General features: G+C 35.1%; 2 protein-coding genes across 3 annotated transcripts; both read left to right on the top strand.

The window, feature by feature from the left end:
* The first annotated feature begins 277 nt into the window (after positions 1-277).
* MSRB1 (methionine sulfoxide reductase B 1) lies at positions 278-6,235 on the top strand. The gene is made up of 5 exons (XM_085734859.1): positions 278-516; positions 1,913-2,024; positions 5,473-5,538; positions 5,693-5,890; positions 5,980-6,235. The coding sequence occupies exons 1-5, from the start codon at positions 309-311 to the stop codon at positions 6,008-6,010; spliced, it is 615 nt and encodes a 204-aa protein (XP_085590985.1). The 5' UTR covers positions 278-308; the 3' UTR covers positions 6,011-6,235.
* Positions 6,236-9,594: 3,359 nt separating this feature from the next.
* LOC146899120 (SH2 domain-containing protein A-like) lies at positions 9,595-22,542 on the top strand. 2 transcript variants are annotated; one of them, XM_085734857.1, is made up of 12 exons: positions 9,595-9,892; positions 11,187-11,375; positions 12,055-12,264; positions 12,405-12,494; positions 12,980-13,057; positions 13,161-13,325; positions 14,870-15,220; positions 17,333-17,619; positions 20,132-20,294; positions 20,953-21,302; positions 22,138-22,215; positions 22,307-22,542. In XM_085734857.1, the coding sequence occupies exons 1-12, from the start codon at positions 9,743-9,745 to the stop codon at positions 22,323-22,325; spliced, it is 2,130 nt and encodes a 709-aa protein (XP_085590983.1). In that variant the 5' UTR covers positions 9,595-9,742; the 3' UTR covers positions 22,326-22,542. The 2 variants fall into 2 exon arrangements, with proteins under 2 accessions (XP_085590983.1, XP_085590982.1); XM_085734856.1 differs by having other exon boundaries at positions 14,870-15,238.
* Positions 22,543-25,092: the final 2,550 nt, after the last annotated feature.

Below are 25,092 nucleotides of genomic sequence, written 5' to 3'. Positions count from 1 at the left end.
AAAGAAAATTTTAAGTTAAAAATGATATTTTTTAAACTTTTAATGTATTGATTATACAACTTCTAATATAAATACTACTATATTTGATTACCGTGTCTTCGGATATCTAGTATTGCCTTCTTTTTTTTTTGAAGTCTATATAAACTATAAAGAGAGTTACGTGGCTTTATTTGGATAGAAAAGATTAATCAAAAGAAATCATGTTTCATATTTAGTTACGTGGCACCAAATAAAACCGCGAACATTCCAACAATACGTTTTTATTTATTTTTATTTTATGATGAAACCCCTCATTTAAGAATCGAAGAATGGCATCTCATAGTTCGAGCCTATCAGCTGCTGCGCAAATTCTTACCAATACCCAAATTCATAAATTTGATTCCAAACTTTTCTTGTGGCCATCACGTTTGCAATTGCATACCAAACCCACAACAAAACTTTCTTCTTCAATCCAGGCAATGGGTTCTTCAGCTTCTTGTAACTCCAACAACCCAAACACCACAGAAATTCAATCAGGTTATTCATTATTCTATTCTGCTTTTCTTTGCTGAAATCAATTTACTTTAGTATCTAGTTTTGCTCATAGACTATTTCAACATAACTTAATACTTAATATTTTGATAGAAACAAACTGGTATCTATATTGATAAGTTTAGAAGAAGAAAAAAATATCGTGGGTCGAACAGCTATACTTACTTAACGGTTGAACTCAGGATTACCAGAGCCATTTCCTTGGGAACCGGAGGGTTAACACTTAACACCCGAAAAAATATTATTAGGAGCGGGCCATTAATAACTCTGCTTGTAGGTGTATGGGGGGTTGTGATGTTGACAAAGGTTTTGATCAAATGTTCTTTGAATGACCATTGTTTTCAAGGTTCTGCGAGGCGGTTGTGGGTTTCTTGGGTATGACCACCCGCTCTTACAAATTTAGAAATTGATTATTCAATTTGCTGGCTTTTTGGAGTGGAGGAAGAGTAATTGCACAAAATTGTACAAGAAAATGGTGAGGGAAGTGTTAAATTTATATTCTCTTAAGTTTAATAGCTGAAGTGAAAATGAAAATAGGAGAAATTGGAAGTAAACAAACAGCCCTTAATGTTGTGTCTGAAGAGTTCGAGTAAGAAAGTTTTGCCGTGTAGTGTGTATTGGCAGGGTGGGCAGCAGGAAACCTGGAGGTACTTTGCAGCAGATGGCGTTGATGTGATATCCCAAATCTGTTGCAGAAGTGTGGGAAGCTATCCCAAACTATGGCTTCGCATGAGATGGTGAAGGGGCTTACTTGGAGTGGCAAATTGCTTTTGGTGGAGGGTTTTGGAGGGTTATTGAGGTTAAGTCATCACCTGGATCTGTGCTGATTAGTGCGGCTCTTGAAGGCTCAATGTTGAGATTGGTGGCTTAACCATCATGGACCTGAAGAGTTGTATGTTGGTTATAAAGTTGGTGGAGAGAAATATAGCTCAATTTTATGTAAAAGCGTGTTCCCGTCTTCGGACTGGAGTGGAATTAATAGGCGTGGGGTGTGATGTAATGCTTGCTGTTTAAAGTTGGTTGGGAAGTAGAAGTATTGAAACCGAAATACATTTAACGTGTAGAGGGGTGGTGCTGGTTTTTATTTGAGACATCTCTATGCTATTTTCAGTGATGGTAGTAGCAAGGTGTATGACATTTTTGTAGTCCTTTGCATCTCCTGTGCTTGGTCTAGTGTATTATTAATAGTTAATAATATTTTTGCTGTTTTTAGAAGAAAAAAAAATATACGGAGTCATTTAGTTTTTGTGTATTATTGAAATGTGTGTAAATTGTAGATGATAAAAGTAAGAAAGAGATAGAGATAAACACCTGCAGTGGCACATACAGTGTCTGTATTTTTTTTTTTTCTTCTGATAGGGATGGTGTCTGTGCTTTGCAGGATCTAGTTCTGTTGATTATAAATCTTTAAGTGATGAAGAATGGAAGAAGCAGCTAACAGATGAACAATTTTATGTTACTCGGAAAAAGGGAACTGAGAGAGCTTTCACTGGGTGAGTTTAAGCTTGGGTTTACTAGTCGTGCATGTCATTTGCAACTTCTTTTTCAAGATTCTTTCAATGCTATGTAGCAGCGACATTTCGGTGTGTCTGACACTCATACGACAAAGAACATACTTTCAATCATTCTTATTTTATCAAATTATTACGGACCTTGGTGGTATGTCCGTTGTCTATGTCTGTGTTGGTGCCGAAGTCGTGTTACCATGGCTTTTTGACTTGCTTGTTACTCTCAACTACTAACTTTCCTTCATTTTTAGGCCTATTTAATTAAAATTTATCGATTATGTTAATCCAGTTCACCAAATTTATTTTACATTAAAGGACATGGCGCTGCATAGCTGGTTAAAGAATTTTATGCACTTGTTGAAAACATATCATTTAGTTGATGCCGCATTTAAAAGATGGAAGTTTGAATGCACCTCATTGATTGCAGTTGTGTTCACGTGTGTCTGACACTCATACGACAAAGAACATACTTTCAATCATTCTTATTTTATCAAATTATTACGGACCTTGGTGGTATGTCCGTTGTCTATCTGTGTTGGTGCCGAAGTTGTGTTACCATGGCTTTTTGACTTGCTTGTTACGTTGTTACTCTCAACTACTAACTTTCCTTCATTTTTAGGCCTATTTAATTAAAATTTATCGATTATGTTAATCCAGTTCACCAAATTTATTTTACATTAAAGGACATGGCGCTGCATAGCTGGTTAAAGAATTTTATGCACTTGTTGAAAACATATCATTTAGTTGATGCCGCATTTAAAAGATGGAAGAAAACATATCATTTAGTTGATGCCGCATTTAAAAGATGGAAGTTTGAATGCACCTCATTGATTGCAGTTGTGTTCACACTATTTAATTAAAATTTATCGATTATGTTAATCCAGTTCACCAAATTTATTTTACATTAAAGGACATGGCGCTGCATAGCTGGTTAAAGAATTTTATGCACTTGTTGAAAACATATCATTTAGTTGATGCCGCATTTAAAAGATGGAAGAAAACATATCATTTAGTTGATGCCGCATTTAAAAGATGGAAGTTTGAATGCACCTCATTGATTGCAGTTGTGTTCACACAGTTGTGTTCACAAATGGAGTAGTAGCTACTTCTGGTTTATTGCAGTTGTGTTCACACAGTTGTGTTCAGTGTTCACAAATGGAGTAGTAGCTACTTCTGGTTTATAACATTAAAGAATTTTATGCACTTGTTGAAAACATATCATTTAGTTGATGCCGCATTTAAAAGATGGAAGAAAACATATCATTTAGTTGATGCCGCATTTAAAAGATGGAAGTTTGAATGCACCTCATTGATTGCAGTTGTGTTCACACAGTTGTGTTCACAAATGGAGTAGTAGCTACTTCTGGTTTATTGCAGTTGTGTTCACACAGTTGTGTTCAGTGTTCACATTTTGACTTGCTTGTTACTCTCAACTACTAACTTTCCTTCATTTTTAGGCCTATTTAATTAAAATTTATCGATTATGTTAATCCAGTTCACCAAATTTATTTTACATTAAAGGACATGGCGCTGCATAGCTGGTTAAAGAATTTTATGCACTTGTTGAAAACATATCATTTAGTTGATGCCGCATTTAAAAGATGGAAGAAAACATATCATTTAGTTGATGCCGCATTTAAAAGATGGAAGTTTGAATGCACCTCATTGATTGCAGTTGTGTTCACACAGTTTGAGTAGTAGCTACTTCTGGTTGCAGTTGTGTTGTGTTCAGTGTTCACAAATGGAGTGTTGTGTTCAGTGTTCACAAATGGAGTAGTAGCTACTTCTGGTTTATAACGTGTGTTCAGTGTTCACAAATGGAGTAGTAGCTACTTCTGGTTTATAACAGTTTTCTAGCTCTCACCATTGACCAATGGGCATCATACCGAGGCCGAACTCATCCCTACAAAACCGGCTTGTACGGTGAGGATTGCCTCCTCTTTATAAACTATTCTCAAGAATCCTATCTATCCGATGTGGGACTAAATCCCATCCGAGTGTTGGCCGCTAACACACCCCCTCGCGCTTTAGCCCAGCCCGTGAGGATTGCCTCCTCTTTATAAACTATTCTCAAGAATCCTATCTATCCGATGTGGAACTAAATCCCATCCGAGTGTTGGCCGCTAACACACACCCTCACGCTTTAGCCCAGCCCAATGGGCCTGAAGCGTGGAGATGCAAGCCCCACGATGGACCCGATGATTTATAAACTATTCTCAAGAATCCTATCTATCATCTATCCGATGTGGGACTAAATCCCATCCGAGTGTTGGCCGCTAACACACCCCCTCACGCTTTAGCCCAGCCCAATGGGCCTGAAGCGTGGAGATGCAAGCTCCACGATGGACCCGATGATTTATAAACTATTCTCAAGAATCCTATCTATCATCTATCCGATGTGGGACTAAATCCCATCCGAGTGTTGGCCGCTAACACACCCCCTCACGCTTTAGCCCAGCCCAATGGGCCTGAAGCGTGGAGATGCAAGCCCCCCGCTAACACACCCCCTCACATCTATCCGATGTGGGACTAAATCCCATCCGAGTGTTGGCTGCTAACACACCCCCTCACGCTTTAGCCCAGCCCAATGGGCCTGAAGCGTGGAGATGCAAGCCCCCCGCTAACACACCCCCTCACATCTATCCGATGTGGGACTAAATCCCATCCGAGTGTTGGCCGCTAACACACCCCCTCACGCTTTAGCCCAACCCAATGGGCCTAAAGCGTGGAGATGCAAGCCCCATGATGGACCCGATAGGCTCTGATACCATGTAACGAATATCGAGGCCGAACTCATCCCTACAAAACCGGCTTGTACGGTGAGGATTGCCTCCTCTTTATAAACTATTCTCAAGAATCCTATCTATCTGATGTGGGACTAAATCCCACCCGAGTGTTGGCCGCTAACAATTATTACATAATTAGTTGAAGATGTCACATTCAAATGTTGTTCATTGTATTTCGCTTGTGGTTAATACCTGAAATGAAAGATATAAGGATTTCAGTTGCATAAAGTATTGTATAAAAGTCTTGTGATGTTCTGAATGTTTCACTTTATTGAAAAGAAACCCAAGTTCTATATTTAAAAGAGGAAAGGTATTGAAAAAAGTTTATAAAGAGAGGCACCTGTCGCCTTTCAATTCTTCCAAGTCGGTTTTGTAAGGACGAGTTAGACCCAATATAAAAATCTTGATACACAATGCTGAGTCAGTTTCGTGTGCACTTGGCTTTAATACTTGGTGTCCATATATGATTCAGGTACTCTAAAGTTTACCATATCTTGTGCCTAAAGTTTACTTTTGTACCATGTTGGTACTCTAAAGTGATATATTAGTGATATTGTGGTATGATTGCTGGTTAGATTTTGTGATAGCATTTCAATAATTATGTGCTACTATTTGTTGTATTTAACCGTTTTTTTAATTCATTTTAGAGAGTACTGGAATACCAAAACTGAAGGGACTTACCATTGCATATGTTGTGACACACCCTTATTTGAGTAAGTACTTTTTGTATGCATGTATGTATGATACACCTATTCGCTTGTACTTTGTTTGAGTAAGTACTAAGTACCTGATATTGTGGTATTTATTTAATCAAATATATATGGCCCGAATCATCTTGAACTTATTAACTTCTCTTGTGTTTTCCAGATCATCTACCAAGTTTAATAGTGGAACTGGTTGGCCATCTTATTACCAGCCAATTGGTAAAAATGTGAAATCAAAGCTAGATTTGTCAATTATATTCATGCCCCGCCAAGAAGTTCTCTGTGCTGTTTGTGATGCTCATCTCGGACACATTTTTGATGATGGCCCTCCACCCACAGGAAAACGTTACTGTATCAACAGGTAAAGAATCACTTGTTGAATTGGGTTTCTTTTGCACCTGTATACGCTCACATTTGTCTAAAAGTTTGTTTGTTTTGGAATTTCTGCAGTGCTTCCCTTAAGCTCAAACCAAGGAAGTAAGATAGTCAAATATGTGTCACTCAGAAGCAGATGGTTTAATATTAAAATGGTAACCGACAAAATCTGTAAATTGATCAGTATATTGTATACTTTTTTTTCTGTTTTTCTTACTTGAAGAATGAAACTGTCTCGTGCTGATAGTGTATCCAAATTTTTATAAAATGTGAAAACTTGTTGATTACTGTACAATATCTTATATAATGAAGTTTGAAGTATTTGTGTAGCCCATTACCCAACGTTGTTTAAGCTTTTGAAGTAGCCTGTTTAATATAAGTTTGTAAGTTGTTTTTGATAATACTCATTTTAGTTACATTCTAGTTTTCTATTCTTAAAAACCAAAAGAGGAGAAATAACATGAATCTAACCATGGATATTGAAAGGGTCTCGGTATATGCCATGGTGAACATTTGTCAAACGTGGTTTAAAATGATTTGGATTTGTAAAGATTATTAATTTGGAATTTACCTTTAATTGAATTGGTTTATGTTTGATGTAAAGTTCAGTGTAAACATTTTCAAAGTAATGCAAAGCTAATTGGATTATCTCTTCAGATCAAACCAAGTTTTGGAGGAAAAGTATATTTTTACATGTTAGAAAACACTTCCCCTTTAAGCTCCCATCTTTCAATTTTTTTCAACCCCTCATCCTTCTTTCTTTATCACCAAAACAATGTCATCTCCTCCCTTCGTCATTTTACTTTGTGTTCTCTCACTAAAGTCTCACGTGATCAATTTTTTTACAATGCATTATCCGATTAGGTTATGGTGCTGAGGCTACAGATAGCTGAAATACTTGCTTGATTACCTTTGTTTCACTTATGAGTCTACTTGTTACATTGATTGTCTTGACAATGATGGAGGTGTTTGGATGGAGGCTTTGATGTGCCTCATGACCGATTGATGCACAAAATTGAGGTTGGTTAGGGAGGCACTGTCGTAGTTTGGGCTGGTGACGCTGTTGAAGATGTCACTAATGGTGAAGACTTGAAGGTTTTGCAGGTCCATATTGCAAATCTTCTTGTGGAAGGGTTTAACCTCCTCCATGTGATGGTCATTATAGAGCCTCATAATGATATAAAAAGAGTTGGTGTTTTTTTCTTTTTTCTTTTTTTAGTGGAAAAAGAATTGGTGTTGTTATCTTAATATTTTTTTTAAGGAATCTTAATATTATTGTTATTTATTTCTAAAGTTATAATATAATGTTAATTTATTAAAAGTTGTTATTTGATTGATTTGCTTTGAAACCTACTTTGGTAATCCATCCTGCTGAAGCCCTCTTAGGCCCTTACATTTTGCTGGAATGACGGTGCTATAACTAACAACACATCTCTTGACTCTGGTGTTGTTGTCCACGTGCTGTGGTATCATGACTCTTGTTCCAAATGGTTGAAAGTGTTCAATCATGTTATTAATTAAATCCCTTGCATTGGCATCATCAATCATACCTGAGTTAAATGATGTTTACTCTGTCATTTGTGCGAGTTTTAGTTTGCCTCCGGTAAAAAGGAACTTTTAGAGTCTAACTTTGTAATTTAAAGATTCTTTAGTTTTGGACTTTCATGACATCAAATTTTAAAATTTAAAGTATTTTTGTTCCTTGTAATTTGAGCGAATTTTGGTTTATCTCATGCCATATAATCCACTGTGTACGATCAAAATTCACGAAGATTCAAAACTCAAAACCAAAGAATCTTCAAATTAGAAGGTTGGAATCCAATTTTTGTTTATACAATAGATAACCCAGAACTTACCGAAATTGCATAGGGTAAACACCATTTAACCCATCATACCATGTTATTAAATGATCAATGTTTTACTAATAATTTTTGATGAGTTATATTTAAAAAAAATTCCATAGTATCGGGAAGAATGTCAAGGCCTACTGGACTTGGTTCCAGAAGATGAAAAACAAAATGAGGCAAAATTTGTTAACAAACAACTCTTACATGACATGTAAACAATCAAAGTAGAATGACCACAAAAAATCGATTTATATAACCGACCTTTGGATTACAACCAGTCACACGTATAACAGTCCAATTATGTGAAGAGAGAGAGAGAGAGGATGAAACAAAAGAAAATTCGAGAAAATATTATGCCGGAGATAATTGAAAAACTTGCAGTATTGATACTAGTTGTGTAGAGACCTTGTAATAATCCATATCAAAGTATATTCAATAATCTTCTCAATCATACTCTTGACATTATCCTGCAACGTCACTAAGCAGATTAACACACCATCAAATTTCTTGTTAATAGAGCTTAGGTTAGCATACTAGATCATCCATATCAAAGTCCATGAATCATACTCCCTCCGGTTCTTATTATAAGAAACAATCAATTTTTTTGGTTCATTGTGCAAGTGATGCAGTAAGATACATTAATTATTCTATAAACCTAAAAAGTCAACTTTTTCTTATAATAAGGACCGGAGGGAGTATCATAGTAGAATATAATCTTTTAAAGTTTTCAATTGGATTAGAAGAAATCACAAAAATATTCAATTTTTAAATTCAAAGTCAAAGACATTCAAATATATTTGAAATTTAAAAACTGTTTTGAAAAGTACGTGTTCGTAATCCATAGGTTATGCATTGATGATCGTGAATCCAGGTTTTATTGCTTAGAAGTAAATCCATATTGTGGCTATATTTCAATATGTTCAATGGCACCATAATACAACATAATTGTCATTGATCCATATAGTTGAGTAATGTGTAAAGACACATGAACACTTTCATACAAAATCAAACTTTATGCGTCGATGTTTGCTCTGGATCCATTCAAGATCCAAGATCTCGATTTTGTTTCAAGTTTGGCTCAATCATTGGCCGCACGATTGTTGTTGTTTCTAGATGTGTGTTCGCGAGTGTTGTTGGTTCTTGGTAGTCTTAGTAGTTCCATATTTTGTTTTATTAAGCCGTCGTTCTCAATGCGACAAATATGTTCGATTCTTGCAACTGATTGGGTTTGGGTTCTCTAATATTGTTTGGGACTATCTTGAACACGATTGCTTGCGTTGTTGGCTACAAATCCTAATTCAACATTAGTGGTTGTACACTGACGCGATTACTCTTTCTTGCTTGTTGTTGATCATGACAAGAAGTTGATTGTTGATCACTGCTAATTTTTGCAACTAAACTTGTTTGGGGTAGCTCAATATTTATTATTTGGGGTAGCCAAGGCTACCCCTCCTATATGAAGGGCTACGCCCCTGGTCATTCAAACTTTGAATTAGAGGTGGGAATAGGCCGGGCCGCTTGTATGACCCGTCCTACTAAAAGTCTGGCTCGACCTAACTCGTTTAATAAATAGGTCAGACATGAGCTTTTTAAAAAGCCTATTAATTTAAATGAGCTAAGCTTAGGCTTATAAAAAAAGCCTATCAGACCTATCAAGCCGGCCCGTATATGAGTATATTATATTTTCCCATATTTATTATTCATACGGTAGTAAAATATGACAGTTCTTTCAAATTCTCATGGCTCAGACACTCGTTAACAAGACTCTTATTATTATTTTGATTTTTTTTTTTTTTACAATTGTTGCAAAATATATTAAAAGTTTTCAACCTACGCGTGTTCCGTCCGGTTTCAGCGCAAACAAGGAGGGAGGGAGGCACTCTGAACCAAACCGTTACTCTTAACAAACAAACAGTACAAAACAAAACAAAACCGTCAACACAAAGTCACACAATTCACCGATTTTGGTTTGGTTTCAACTTGACACAGTGATGGGTAATGATGAAATGAGAAGAAACGAAGGGTACTGTAAGCTGAAGGATTTATGTTTGGATTTTGTTGAATATGATGGAACTTTCTCTTTCTGCTTTTGGATTTATCTCACTAAATCAACCACATTCCCTACCACCATTCTTCATCAGGTTAATCATTTTTCTCTTTCATTGTTTTTTTCGCTTCTTTTTAGAATAACGGTTTCCCTGGATTTGTCTTTTCACTTGGTTAAAGGGTTTCAAATTTATAATGATCAATTTGTTACCTTTGTTTTTCCGACTCCTCAAGCTGTACATTTTGACATAGCCAGAAGAAACTTGCAAATAATTTTTTAAATTAGTATCAATTTCTTCACTTTTTTAATATCTACATTATTATTTTTTATAGAGGCACCAAACAACTATTTTGTTTTAGGGAAAAATTCATTTTATTAAGTATGTATTGTGCGGGCGGTTGTTTCCATTCATACATAGTTCTCAAGTTTTCTTATTCTGATTTAGAGTTGGGTATTATGAGATTCCCGATTTTCACAACAAGTAGTATGAGATGCTCGATGGAGTATTTAAGTGGCTTGATTCTTCTCCATTGATACCTAGCTTTTAAAGGGAGAAATCCCCAAGTGTTTCGATACTTATCATTTAGTATCAGACATGGTTGCTGGCGGCACAGAAAGACCGAGTAAAGCGTCGTAGAGTGCAGCTGATGAGATGTCGGCTCTCAGGATAGTGCTATGATAGAGACTTGGGTATTATAAGTGTTATGGGATGTTCGGTGGAGTATTTAAGTGGGCTGCGTCTTCTCCATTATAGCTAGATTTTAAGGGAGTGTTCTTGAAGTGTCGGAATGCTTATCATAATCATAGTTTAGTATATCTGATACTTTTTTTTTTTTGAAGAAAAGTATATCTGATACTTTTAGTTTGTAATCAAACTATTCTGTGTGCAATTCTTCCGAGTTATTATGAATTTTTATGTTTAGAGATTTAATAGGATTAATTTAGCTGATTTTTTTGGGTTCGCAATAGTGGTGTTGTTTTTCACCCCTTTTTCTGTTTGCATGTTTTTGTGTATTCCATAGATACTATTGTTATTTTTTATGTTTTCATTTCTCTGAACATAATACGTGTTTTAGAATTTAGATTGGACCTTTGCTATTATATTTCTATCTATGATGCTAACATTATGTGATCGAGGCTGCGAAAATAACTCGAATCCACCACTTGATGCCATTTCTCTAGTGCAAGCCCAGAAAAGGCTTTGGATATCTGAGTATACCAATTTAGCATTGTGGTTTACTTGGATACCTATGGTTGAAAATTTGTAGATCCAACTTTTTACCTGCAATACTTTATCATTATGTTCCCTTTTGTGGTATTATTCTGTTTTTATTCTTTGTTTTATTATTGAAAATGCAGCTTGCTAAATAAATTAATTGGGTTTGCAGATTCACTCTGACATTTCCGAAAGTGCTCCTTTTCTCGTTATCAACAATAATAAGAGAATCAATGTTTTGCCAGTTCTTTACTTACATGAAGAAGCTCCTGTTACTTGCATGGGTCCTTGGACAGAAGTTCCACATGTTACTGTTGATTTTGAGTTTCCTTTGGAAAAATGGGTTCATGTTGGATGTGAGGTATCTTATATGACCACTTGAGGATTAGCTTGTGCTATTTTTTATATGTTTCTTTGTTTATGGCTTTCACTTCACTAAAATGTCATTTGCACTCTGCTCCTATAGATATTGTTTATTACTATCTCTGTCCTTAATAATAAGCCGCATCTGAAAATAATATTGTCCTTAACTATATTCCCCATTTCAAATCACTAGACGCATATATTATAATTTTTTCTGAAAATACCCATAATTAATACTACTTACTTAGTGTCTTGGAAGATGAAAAGTTGAAGTTAAACACATTCGTATGCAAAAGGGTATCTTAGGAACATTGATACACAAAATCGACACATTAAGTATACTACCTACATTTCTTAATATATTTGAATATTTTAAAAGGTGCTTATAAATAGGGATGGAGGTAGTATAATATAAGACATAGACCATAATGCATTTTTATTCTTTTCTGTGGTGTGATTTTTCATATTTCCTTTCTAGATTTCAAATATGCAAGAGTAATTAAAATGAAAAGAGAAAGAAAATTGACTTGCAATGTACCCAAGTTTGACCTAAACCATTTTGGTAAATTCATGGAGCACATTTCTTGCTGTTATTTGTTGATATTAGTCCATTCCTTTTTTCTTTTCAAATTTTTTATGGGAATATATGAGATGGCTATCTCCTTTTGTTATTACAGGTTTGTCCAAATTATATTCGGCTTCACATTAATGGGGAGATTGTAGGAGAAAAGTCACTGTCTTCCTTATTACATAAGGAATCCAATTCAAGTAATTTGAAGGAAATACATTTGGCCAACCTTTGTGGAGACAGTAGTGGTGTGCAGGGTTACGTGTACAATTATGAAGGATTCGATACTGTTTCTTCTATCAAAGATCATCATTTAAAGGTGATTCTGTGCATCTGATTGTAATTTTGGTTCTTGAAATTCTATGTTAGTTTCTCATTTGGTTGTTTGTTCTCTTAGATTATTAGAATCAGCACAATACTTCATTCCTGTGTTGATCACTATATTTTATCTTCTGTCAGGACCCTCCTCTGAAGTTATCAATAGATGAATCATCCATATCTGAGGTTGAAGAAGAAAGTGATGGTGTTTGGGGCATTGTTGGTGGTAAAGTAAGAAAGATGTTCTGTACACAACACCCTGTTAGTCTATTTTAGGTCTTCTTTTTTATTGTTATGAACCATGATCTAAAAGGTCTAGGGTAAACCTTTCATTTTTTTGGAATCATCTTTTTTACACTGTTGGCAGAGTTTAATTTTGGAAATATGTGATACACTTTATGTTTGCCAATTTTGAAATGCTTATAGTCTAACCCTATATATAAGGGATTAAAAAGTTGAGCCACTTTATTGGGTTACTCACTGATTGTAGTTCTAGAAATGTTCTCTGTTTTTTTTTTGGATGAAGTTCTAGAAATGTTCTTAGTAGTCACATACTGATTAGACTTCTAGCAATGCAACTATAAACCTTCACCCTGTTCTTTACTATGGTTATACTTCTCAGAACTTCAAAAATTGTGTCGAGTTCTAAGTGCTGTTAACTTTGCCATCTCATTTAAGCTATGTTTTAAACTTTGCCTTTGCATAATTTGGCACAGGCATCTTGTCGCAGGAATGTCTCTTTAGACGTTGTTTTATCAGATGCATTTGGACAGCCTGTTGATATGGAGAATGAGGTTTATAGTCCTCCTTGGTTTAATACTTGTCAAGTTAAGGCTCTCTACTTGAAAGGAAGTTGGAATTTTTAATATTCACGTTACCTTTTTCTGGTTATTGTAGGTTTTTGCTTCACTTGTGTATGCTGACACGGGGGCTCCAGTCGAGAATACAACTGATGACGAAGCACCCCTTTTGTCTAGCTATGATGGAATTGAATTTTCTTCTTGTGAAAGGCCTAGTAAATTTTTGTTGGGTCGTGCATCATTTAAGCTCAGGATATCTCAGGTAAAAATACCGCATGAACATTGGTTCTACTTATAATACCACAATATCTGATAATTATTCACTGACCAAGTGGATATCAGTACACTTATTCTTAGAAATCGGGTGGGCCTCACTCAGCCTTACAAAACCGGCTTATAAAGTGAGGACTACCCCGACTTATAAACATAGGCCCAGGTCTTACCTCATCCAACGTGGGACTCTTAACACACACCCCTGACGCAACATCTAGAGTGTGACCCGAGTGGTGCGATAGCAGGTGGTCCAACATATCTTGGATAGGCTCTGATACCATCTTAAAATTTAGGTTGGGCTTAACTCAACCTTTTAAAACTGGCTTATAAGGCGTGGACAACCCCCACTTATAAACGTATGTTCAGGCCTTATCTCATCCAATGTGGGTTTCTTAACACTTATATACACACAATGTACTGAATCAAAGAATCCAAAAGATTTAGGGATAGAAAACAATGTAAACTTTAATATCAAAGATTAAAAAAGGAAATCAGGAAAGAATCGTAGAAATAAAGCTGCAATCCATTTCCCCTTAAGCTGTAGCATATGTATGATTAGTATTTAGCTTATTACATATGCAAGTTATCCTAGGACCCCATGATCATTTAATGACAATGTTTGCTGGGTTGATCTTTGGAACTTAAAGATGTCTTGATGATGCCAGAGGGGGATCTTTTCTAGTTTCTAGGATAAAATGACAATCTACTTGTGTTTATTCCTCACATGAAAGATTAGATTTGAAGAGAGTTCAAATGCCGATTGATTATCACAATCAAGTTCCATAGGACTTGTATCTCAAAGAACTTCAATTCTTGAAGCACGTGTTTCAGCTAGACAAGTTTAAATAGTATTAGCTTCCCAAAGCATGATAATCGACCACCGAGCTTGACCTAGCAAAAATAAATTTCTTTTTACTCTTCCCCGAGATGGGTTTCATCCATTAAGTACACAATGCCCTAAACTGGATCTCCTATCACAGTATCACTAGCATCTCTATTAGTCTTGTGTTCGGAACCCACAATTGAATTCCAAAGAAACAACACTTTTATTAAGAAATAGGATATAATATCTCCTCCAAGGGTTCCCGCTTCACAATAGAGAATACTCTATTAACAATTACAAATATTCAAAGATACTCTCTAACCTTTCTGTTCTCCTATTTATAGACATACCCTAATCCAAATAACAAACTAACTAACTTCTCTACCAACTCATAACTACTTTAACCACCCTAATTTCCATATATTTAATATCCTAACACCTTGTCTGGATTAGAATATTAAAAACTGTTAATGTGTCACATGTCCACACAAATGAACCTTATTTCGGGTGACCCTTGGATATACGCTATATTAGAACAACTGTATCATGGTGGTTAGTACAAGACAAGTTGAGGAATTGACTTACAAATTACAATGACCTGGTTTATTTTATTTATTTTTATATTTCAAATTTTGGTCTAAATTTTTGGTAAATGTAATTTCTTTCCATTATTCTCTTGCTCCATCAGTAACCGTTGTTCCTTTTGCCAGCTTTCATCCAAGTGTGATAGCAGGTTGTTCCTCATCAGATTTTGTGTTCCAAAATTAGGAGATTATCCTTTCCTTCAGACAAACACCCGTCCGATTCGATGCATCTCCAGGAGCCGTAACACAAAATTATCCACGCTGGTGTGGAAAAAGTCAACTTATGCTCTTGAAAGACTCAATTTGTCGCAATCTTCAGCAATTGATGATGTGTCATTGGAAAGTATGAATTCTGGCCACGAAGAAAAAACCAACCCACTGATGAAGAGGTTTAGAGTTGGACTTGACAAGATATCTGTATCAGTTAAGGCCAACCCCACCATAAAGCAATCTGGGGTAGAATGTAATAATTCTCATGTATGGACTGCTAATCAGGTACTTTCCTGTTTCGTTTGCATTCTTATTTTATCTCAAGCATAAAGAAACATACGTAATTATATTTAAAAAAACATAAATTGGAACCTGGCATGTGCATGGATGGCCTACTCAGTAGGTTGTTGCTTTTATGAATATTATTTTTAACACGGTACTCCACTCACTACAGGGTGGTGCGATCATCACTACAGAGGCAACTAGAATGCTCGATTTTCTACCAGCTTTTTTCATTCATTTTGTGTTTGATAGGCTTTGATTATTCATAAGCTTTTTCAACTTGAATGTACTGGAATTTTAACTAGCAATGTTTGGAATTTTTAGAATACTGATTGTAACTAATTCTCTCCAGACAATCGAGGACCTCACTGAACAGAGTTCGGAGAGTAGTTAAAATACAATAAATTATGAAATACTTGCTTTACTTTCCAAATTTCTGGTCACAAATCATACTATAAGCTTAAGCCTATGGGAAGACCTATGAATGGTTTTTTCTTTAAGACCCGCCCTCTCATGCGTGCCGAGTTATGGATCACATGCTAATTGAATCCTTGTGTAAAGATTTAACTATTAGGAAAGTAAGGAACCTTGGTTAGACACACTTTGATATTGTATTAAGTGCCCAATTAGCTAGAAAGCTTAAGCGCTTAGGAAGATGTCTTGGGATGCTTTGTTTTATATCATGCACTAAACATGTTTAAAAATATGATATTGTGAAGAAAATATTTGACGTAGATATTCTCATATTTCTAAACTATAGCACAAATTTTTAATGTAAGTGGTGTAACTTAAACATTGGCTCTGTTTAGTAATGTCAATAAGCTAGTTTATAGCTTATTGGAAAAGCTTATAAGCTTGTTTGATCAAATGAGATGCGTTTGGCAAACAAGCTTCTCTCACCAGCTTATAGCATTTTTGGAGATGCAATTTCAAGTATCGTTTGAGTTTATAGCTTATATTTTTTTTACATTTTCTCACATTTTTATCTTTATTATTTTAATTTTAATACTTCGTCAACCTTTTGTTAAAAGAATTAAAAAGTGCACGCATCATCAATTACCAATTATTAATTTTTTAAATATCCTAAATAGAAAAAAAGCCAAGAACATCAAATCGAGCATGTCTGGCAAGTCCAATGTTCATATTTGAGCCAACTAAACAGATTGAAATTTCACACCCCGTATTGGTTCTGCACAATCAATAATCATCTTTGTTTCATTCTCAAGTCAATAATCATTATATGTAGTGGGGGGTTGGGTAGCTCAACTGGTTTAAGCTAAGGGATAAGAAGTTGGAGGTCTTGGGTTCAAACCCGGACGAAGGAGAAAAAAACTAATCTAACACTCAAGAAAAAAAAAAGCATTATATGTAGTTTGATTTATACCATAGAAAGTTAGAAGCATCAACGATAATTTATAGTAGCACTCTAATGTCAATATGTTTTTTTTTATTACAATTGGTGCTAGAGAAATAGATGAGTGACTTTTTCATTACACATACAACAATTTGTCCTAAAAAGAGTCACAGATATAAAACCATTACATCTTTAAAAATGGGTGACTTCAATGTGTACTGCACAATTTGTCCTTGAAGACTTGAACCATTACGAGCAAGAAGTGAGGAAGAAACTCAAATCATTTATTTTTTATTTTTTAAATTTGATACATTCCAAATTAAATATTTATTTACTTTTATGTCATTTTATATTTACAACAGTTGAATTTACCAAACACTTTAAATTCAACCTACTAGCTTTTCAGCTATAAGCTAGCTTTTCTATCAGCTTAGCTTATGGCTTTGTTTTACCAAATGGAGCCATTTTTTGACTTACATTTGTTGGTAATCCCACCTTGATTGCGATCTGCCCCTAGTTGCCTTATGTTGGCTTGTCTTTGAGGGGGTCGATTTAGTCCCACACGGTTAGATAGGACGCTTGATAAGAGTTTATAACGAGGAGGCACTCCTCTCCTTACAAGCCGCTTTTGTAAGGATGAGTTAGGCCCCAAATTTCAACAACATTCTTGCATGCTTTATAAACCTTTTCAGATGTTTCCTTTAACTATTTCTTTATGATATTTTTTTCTTATATAAAATTAGGTTGAGAATGGGTTTCCAAAAAGCTTGGATGGCCGATCTCTTAACTTTGAAGAAGCAGATGTCTCTCCATCTGAATCATCAGAGAGTACAGGGGAGAGAAATTCACCTTCAAATAGCATGGAAAGTAGAAGATATCAAATATCGGATATGACCATTTTCAAATACTGTCTGGCAGGCTTGGCTGAGAGATCTCAAATGCTTAAAGAAATTGCCATCTCTGCTTCAGACAAAGAAATTTCAGAGTTGGCTCATCATGTTTCACACTTTTCAGGATGTTCCCACCACAGGTAGGTGATTTTTCTTTTTGCAGTTATATTTAATTGCGTTAGTGCCAAATGAGGATGATAGTCGGACAAAATTGCTAGTTCCTAGAAAGGTTGTTCTGAAAAAATCATATGTTAATCAACAATGATTCTTTAAATTATACATCTTTGTTAGATGATATGCAAGTATATCTTATGATATCTTGTTCCTATCTAGAATATCTCGTCAGATTAGTTTCTTATCTGTATGTATATTAGGTTATCTCTTAGAGCAGTTTCCTCTCTCGAACTATCTTAGTTTATCTCTTAGGATTAGTTCCATATATTTTATTTGTTATTGTTATTAGTTTCCCTATTTGAGTTGGTTATGGAGTCTAATTTTAGCATAACTAAGTTCAAGTGCTAAGTTATTTGTATCATCATCAATTATCAATTCAAATCATAATCATTCTTGATATTAGGGTTAGGCCTGACTCAGCCCTACAAATTTGGTTTGTAACGTGAGGAGGAATGCATTCTACATGTAAACACATTTTTAGGCCATATCTCATCTAATTCGATATGGGACTTTTAACATACCTCTGGATCGTGACTTGAATGGTCCAATAGCGGGTTCCAATGGTTCGTAGATAGGCTCTGATGCCATCTTAATTTTTGGATTGATCATAACTCAACCCTACAAAACTAGCTTGTAAGGTGAGAGATGCCTGCCACTTATATACACATTTTTTGTCATATCTCATCCAATATGGGACTCTTACAATCATACTAGAAGTCTTTATGTTTTTTCTCTTTTCTTCAATATAACTTAACTATGATATCCCTGAACTTCTGAAACTCTGCTACAATAATTTCATTGTCAATGATTTGTTTATTTTTATGTTGTCACTCTTCTCCGGTTTTCGAACTCCTCAATTGTCTCTTTCTATCGGTGTGTTTAGCACCATTTTCCAGCCACTGTTGCCACCATTTGCCACCAACCAGTTATTTTTTTGCAACTTGTTTAGTGAGACCACCACCATTAGAATAGCTCTCCTCTGAACTACCAGTCCCCTAAATCTCAGGACAATCAAAGTTAATACACTCTTCTGGATGTTCACACCATTTTTTCTTCCCTTGTGGTATTTCACTCATGTGAACCAACAGACTCACATGGTGGTGCGTAGAGGCTTCTTTCCTTTAGTCACTTGTTGCACAACTATTGCTTGCATGTCCTTGTTTAAATTCTATCCTTGCTTGGCTTCTCTTGACTCACCGATCCGTATTCCAATGCTTAATGCTGCCAAGTAGAGGTTTTTCTCCCTCAAAATTGCTCTTACTTGTCCTAGGTTGCCTCTTCCCCTAAATTTTATCTGTATTTGTTTGATACTTAATTATACCCTACGGATGCAAAAAACAAAAGGATTCAGAAAATCATTGTAACCCTTTGATTATTCCAACTGCAGACTGGTCCAAGCTCATCCCATTGCAGGATGATTCACAGCTATCCCAGCTGTTGAATGGGTTGTGCCTGTACTAGATCAACAGAAACCTCGTGTTACTTTTAGGAAGCCATGTCCGGAAGAAGCTACAAAAGATAGGTTCCACGAATAACACAACACGGGGGTATATATTGGGTTTTGGCCATTTGAAGAATAGCCCTGCAATGATCGTGATTTTTCACAATCCTGGCCACAATAGCAAATACAACTGCTACTATTGAAAAATGCAACACCACAGACCTCTGTGAATGCTATAATGCACTAAACCTAAATTCAAGTAGAATGTTCTCGCAGATTCTTACAATTTGGGTTTGGCTTAAATCAACATCATAAAACCTGCTTGCGAGGTGTATGGATGACTCCTTTCATGCCATGTCACATCCAATGAGACAGTCTTATCACTCTGCCTCACGTCCAAGATTTAGCATTTGGATTGTGACCCGATGATAGGCGACAGCATATCTCGAATAAGCCATGATGCCATATTAGAATTTCGGTTTGGCTTAATTCAACTCTATAACACCGACTTGTAAGGTGGTAGATGTCTCCCTCCTTTAAACACTTTTCAGGTCATATCACATCCAATGTGGCACTCTTAACACCATGTCCCATGTCTAGGTTTGAAAATTTTGGGTGTCACCCGAGCTTCCCTATAATGGGTGACACGACATATCTTAGGCAGGCACTGATACCATCTTTGAATTTGAATCTCAATAAACTGGCTTGTAAGGTGAGGGATGCCTTCCACTAGCGAACACTTTTTCAAAGTTCAGACCTTATCATAAATAAACTTAAATTCCTTGCCGGGTAAGTTCAGACCCGCACGAAAGGCGTAACGATCAGGGCACTGTCTCGGAGAGAGGCTTGGTGAGAGGGGAAATTCTTATTTGAGTATTATGCATGAATATGCTTCTGCACCTTTCACATCCTTCTGTCATTATTTTGCAGTATAACAAGAAACACTAATTTCTTCCAGTTTCATTCATATAATTAACCGCGTTTATTGGAATTACCCAGCATGTTTTCTCTTTAATTACTGGCTTTTTTTAAATCAGAAACCAAATATTAATTTCCAAGAGATTGATAGAAGATGGAACTAATCTTTGGCTGGCAATGTCTCCAAACAACCACCCCATTCCTTGGAAGAGCGCAGTGTATGAGGTTGAAGAGCAATTCATGAAGATTGCTTCTTGTGGGTCAAGATCTCTCTCTCATCAGGTCCGATTTCTTTGTTGTTTCTTTTAAGGAAAACTATTACTCCCTCTGTCTCATACTATGTGTCTCATTTGGAATATTTTTTTTTGTCTCAAACTATTTGTCATTTTGTAATATCAATACAACATTCATTACTTTTTTTACCAATGCTATCCTTATTTATTAAAGTAGTTGTAAGTATATAGTGGGCAAATAATAAATGAAGTACAAGGATATATTAGTGTCTAACATATTATTTTTCATTGGAAATTTGTATAAGTAATCATTTTCTTAAGAAGTGTGCACATTCCAAACGAGACATAGAATATGAGACAGAGGACGTATCATAAATTTAAATAAGTTGGTACACATTTAATTGTTTATAACTTGGGTTTTGTAATTGGCATTAAATCACATAGATACTATCATGTATGGTTATTAACATGGTAAAAGGCTATAAACAAAAAGTAGTTTGAGGCTTATGTGATCGGGTATTAACCGATATATTGAGAAAACATTGCCAATTTCTACTTTCATGATTAAATTAATGTTTTCTCTAATCAGAAGAGTATATAAAGTGTAAACTGAAAGAAATAAAATACAAGTTAGATTGATCTTTGGGTGTATCAGAATCACAGAAAAATAGCCTGCAAAAAGTTCATTATTTTAGTAATGGTTGCAGGACCTTGAGATTCTAAGAAGCATTGCGGGATGTCAAGAGTATCTATCACTAGAGAACTTTGAGAAGTTATGGTGCTGGTTGTACCCTGTAGCGTGTGTAATATCCAGGGACTGGGTAAATGCTATCTGGAATTCCATGTCACCTAAATGGATTGAAGGATTCATCACCAAGGAGGAGGCAGAAGCTTCACTTCAAGGTCCAGGAGGATTTCAAGAACGTGGTACTTTTATACTTCGGTTCCCCACCTCAAGAAGCTGGCCCCACCCAGATGCCGGTTGCCTAATTGTTACATATGTTGGGAATGACTACAAACTTCGCCACAAACTACTTTCAATGGATCATATATACGGGTAAGGTTTATATCTTTTTTGTCGAATCTGTTGCCTATTTTCTACTTACTTAGATGTTCAAAGTCATGCATTTCATTTATGATGAGTTGATGATATTTGCTTGTAATTTAATTATGTTTGCATCGACGGACAGTATTTACATAACCAAGGTTGAGATGGTATTTAGGTGAAATACTATGATTTTCCCCTTTTCTGGTTATCTATAACATAAAAAATGATGATGATTAACAACAATAATAACAACCAACGCATTAAATGATCCCATAATGTCTTGTTATATACTTATGATTTGATTTCATTGATAATAACATTCACCTCTATATATTTTAGTCTCCTTCTGTTGCCAATATTTTAGTCTTCTTACCACTGTTTTTTTTTTTTTGGGTCTTCTCCATACATGCACAAACAACCTAAAACCAAACTACTGTCAATAATTTGGATTAATTATTGAACTTTACTTTATCTTTTGTTATAGAAATAGCTTATACATAAGTGCTTATCGTTATAAGCTCTTTTGCAATATGTTGCAAATTAAGTTGTTTATCCACTCTTTGATTTTGTTTAAAAATGTGCTGAATGTCAAATAATCTATGTGGGAGCTACAATCGGCACTAGTTAGCATTTCCCTTAAACCTAACTTAAACATGTTACAAGCTCTTAATTTGTCTTGGCACTTGCAATGCAATGAACAAGATGTAAACATTTATTTCTGTAAATTATTTGTAGAAGACGCAGACTCCATTTATGTATTGACATACAAACACAGATGGACACAATTCATTTTCTCAATTTTCATCAACTAAACTATTGTTCACACTTTTCTCAATTCATATAGCTCTGATAATCAAAGAATAGATGTAAAACCATTGCAAGATATGCTACTGGCAGAACCTGAGCTGTCCCGTTTGGGAAGGTAAGATATATAGCAGCTTTATTATATGTTAAATTAAATTGTTAACATTTCTTAATATTAACTGTTTTATCCATCATTGGAAATTCTTCAGGATAATGAGAAGTTATTAAGCACACTTGCATTTGCATTACGGCAGAATGTCCCTTAATTTCCAGTCAAAGTTGCCTTTGAAGGTTGTATTGGGATTATAGATTCACAAAGGAGGATGGGTTCTAGGTTGAGTTTGAATTATGATAGTTAATTTTTCATTTAATTTGTATATTATATACATGTAAAGTGATATTTTAGTGGTGATATTTTTAACACTAGCGGCTGATTATAATTATATACTCCCTCCGGTCCTAAATATAAGCAAATTTAACTTTTTAGGTTCATTCAATTAATGATGTATGTGGTCCATATTATGAACCACATACATCATTAATTGAATGAACCTAAAAAGTCAAATTTGCTTATATTTAGGACCGGAGGGAGTATTTCATAACTGAGATAAATTTTCTACCCAAGAAAATTTTGATTTCATTTTATGAAGGGTAATATGGTTTTAGTAGTTATCGTTGAATATAAAAATATTGTGCCTTCCTCAGAGGATTCAGAAGAAGTGAGGGAACTATACCTCTTATACTCATATATTGGGAAGGAAATTTCACAGCAGATTATAAAAATAAAGCACCTTGCCTTTAATCATTATGTTGCAGATCTGATTATGAAGGGGTTGTTGTAAACTTGATCTAGTTGACCTGCCGATCGAAATATGCCAGTTGGCAAACCAGCTGTATCAAGTACAAAAGCACCGCTTCGAACACCAATTCCTAGAAATTTCATCACTTATGTTATTGTGCTGTTTTACGCTGTTGAATTATGTTTTGTACCCTTTTTTCCTTAAGTCATTCACCATGAAACCCCTCCAAAAATCAAACTTAAACACAATATGGGACTGTTCGAATTATACAACCCGAAAATGCTCTAAGATTTTCGGATTATATAATCCGAAACCTCCCAGACTGTGTGGATTGTGGCGTTTCACACAATGTTTGGACAATTTGTGGTATTTTAATGCATTTTTCGTTGGTTTATGCATTTTAAATGTTTCCTTTGACAGTAGTTACATTTTATGATATGTTTATGGCTATAATTAGTCTTGCATGCTTCAACATTTTATTCATTCTTCATTTCTCATCCTTTCTTACTCTTTCATGCTATTTTTTGGTTAGAAGTGTTTATGATATCATGGTCACTGCTGACAATCCCTGAAATTGCTTTGCAGTTTATGCGGGGATTGTACACGGTCAGCAAAGACATTTGATATCAAATACGACACGTTTTCTTTTATATTTTGCTAATTTTCGGATTATTAAAGTAAAAATACCTAACAATCTGTTTCGGATTATAGAATTCGAATAGAGGGTATCTTTGAAAAAAATAGATGCACGAGAATAAGATAGGGTCAGAAAAGTAATAGTCAAACATAATATACTATACAATTTCAAATTGAATCTTCATTGCCTTCTCGGACTGTGTAAATTTTGTTCTTGAAGATAATTTAAAATTCAAATTTCATTTTGTTCTTGGGGTTTTTTCAAGGTTTAGATCTTCTTCATTTATAACTTGCTCCATTTGAATAGATAGAAACACAAAAAGTTAAAAATAATTAATGATGATAGGACCCACTTAATGGCAGGATCCACCACCTATTTTTTTTTTTTTTCTATCTCTTTTCAAATTGAACTAAATGAAGAGGTTCTTTACCGGTTTTTCCATATCTACATTTAGATGAAATTTTGCTGACGACAACATAAAAAAGAAGAAAAGAAAAGGAACCATGTGGGTGGGATTTAGCATGGGACAGTGAAGTATTTTCCCACCATGGGAAAGTTAGATTAAGCCATTAGATCTAGCCAAGAACACAGATTTATTATGGTCTGTCTGTATCAAATCTCTCTTTATCTCCTATCTCTATCCTCAACCTCCTCTCTCCACCCTCAAGAATATAACCATTCTAACCACCACCATGTTTAATTTCAGTCTTCAACCTTTGCCATTAAACAATCTCACTGTATGTTTAATTTCACTTGTCATTGAAAGAAAAAAAAAATCAAACATTTTCATTGAAATATTGGATCCATTGACCTTCTAAAAAGACAAAAGAGAAACAAAATTCAGCAAAAAGAAAAAGAAGAGAATAGAAACCACACAGTACAATACATCCATAACAACAACTAAACTACATCTATAAAATCTAAACTTAATTTCAAAAACATAATTAAAGAGTATAAAAAATGTTAGTTCTACAATTCCTCTTCTATGTCCCTTTCCAATCGTCAAATTTGTACGTGTTTGCCATTGGTGCTTCTACAATTCCATTGTTCTACAATTCCCCCATGTGAATTGTGTGAAGTTATGCGATATCAGACGAGTTCCGTTCCTAGCTTCATGGGTTGGGTGAGAAATCTCTCCTTACACCAGAGCATATGATTGTTCATCTTTTCCATTATTATTTTCATCTCACAAAATTAATTATAAATCCAGTAAATTAGGAATGAAAAGCCATAAAATAAAAATAAGAAATTAAAAAAATAATCCAAAATCATATCAATCTTTGATCAAATTAATCAAATCATCACAAAATATAGAGAAATTGAGGGAGATCTAGGTGTTAAACATGGTGGTGGTGGTGGTTCTGCTCAGAGAGAGAGAGAGAGAGAGAGAGGAGGAGGTAGAGAGAGAAAGTGAGAAATCGTTGATGTTTGTGTGGTTGAAGAGAGAGGGAGAAAAATTGAGTGTTGAGGGAGTATGATAAGGGTGTATTCTTCATGAGATCTAATGGTTAAAACTTACTTTCCCATGGTAGGAAAAAACTAGCCTTTCCCATACTAA

This window comes from Medicago sativa, chromosome 8 (genome assembly GCF_051527215.1).
Source record: "Medicago sativa cultivar Bolivia chromosome 8, Bolivia_mono, whole genome shotgun sequence".
Taxonomy (NCBI): Eukaryota; Viridiplantae; Streptophyta; class Magnoliopsida; order Fabales; family Fabaceae; genus Medicago; species Medicago sativa.
The sequence above is the reverse complement of the archived record's forward strand: the minus strand, read 5'-3'. Positions and strand labels throughout refer to the sequence as shown.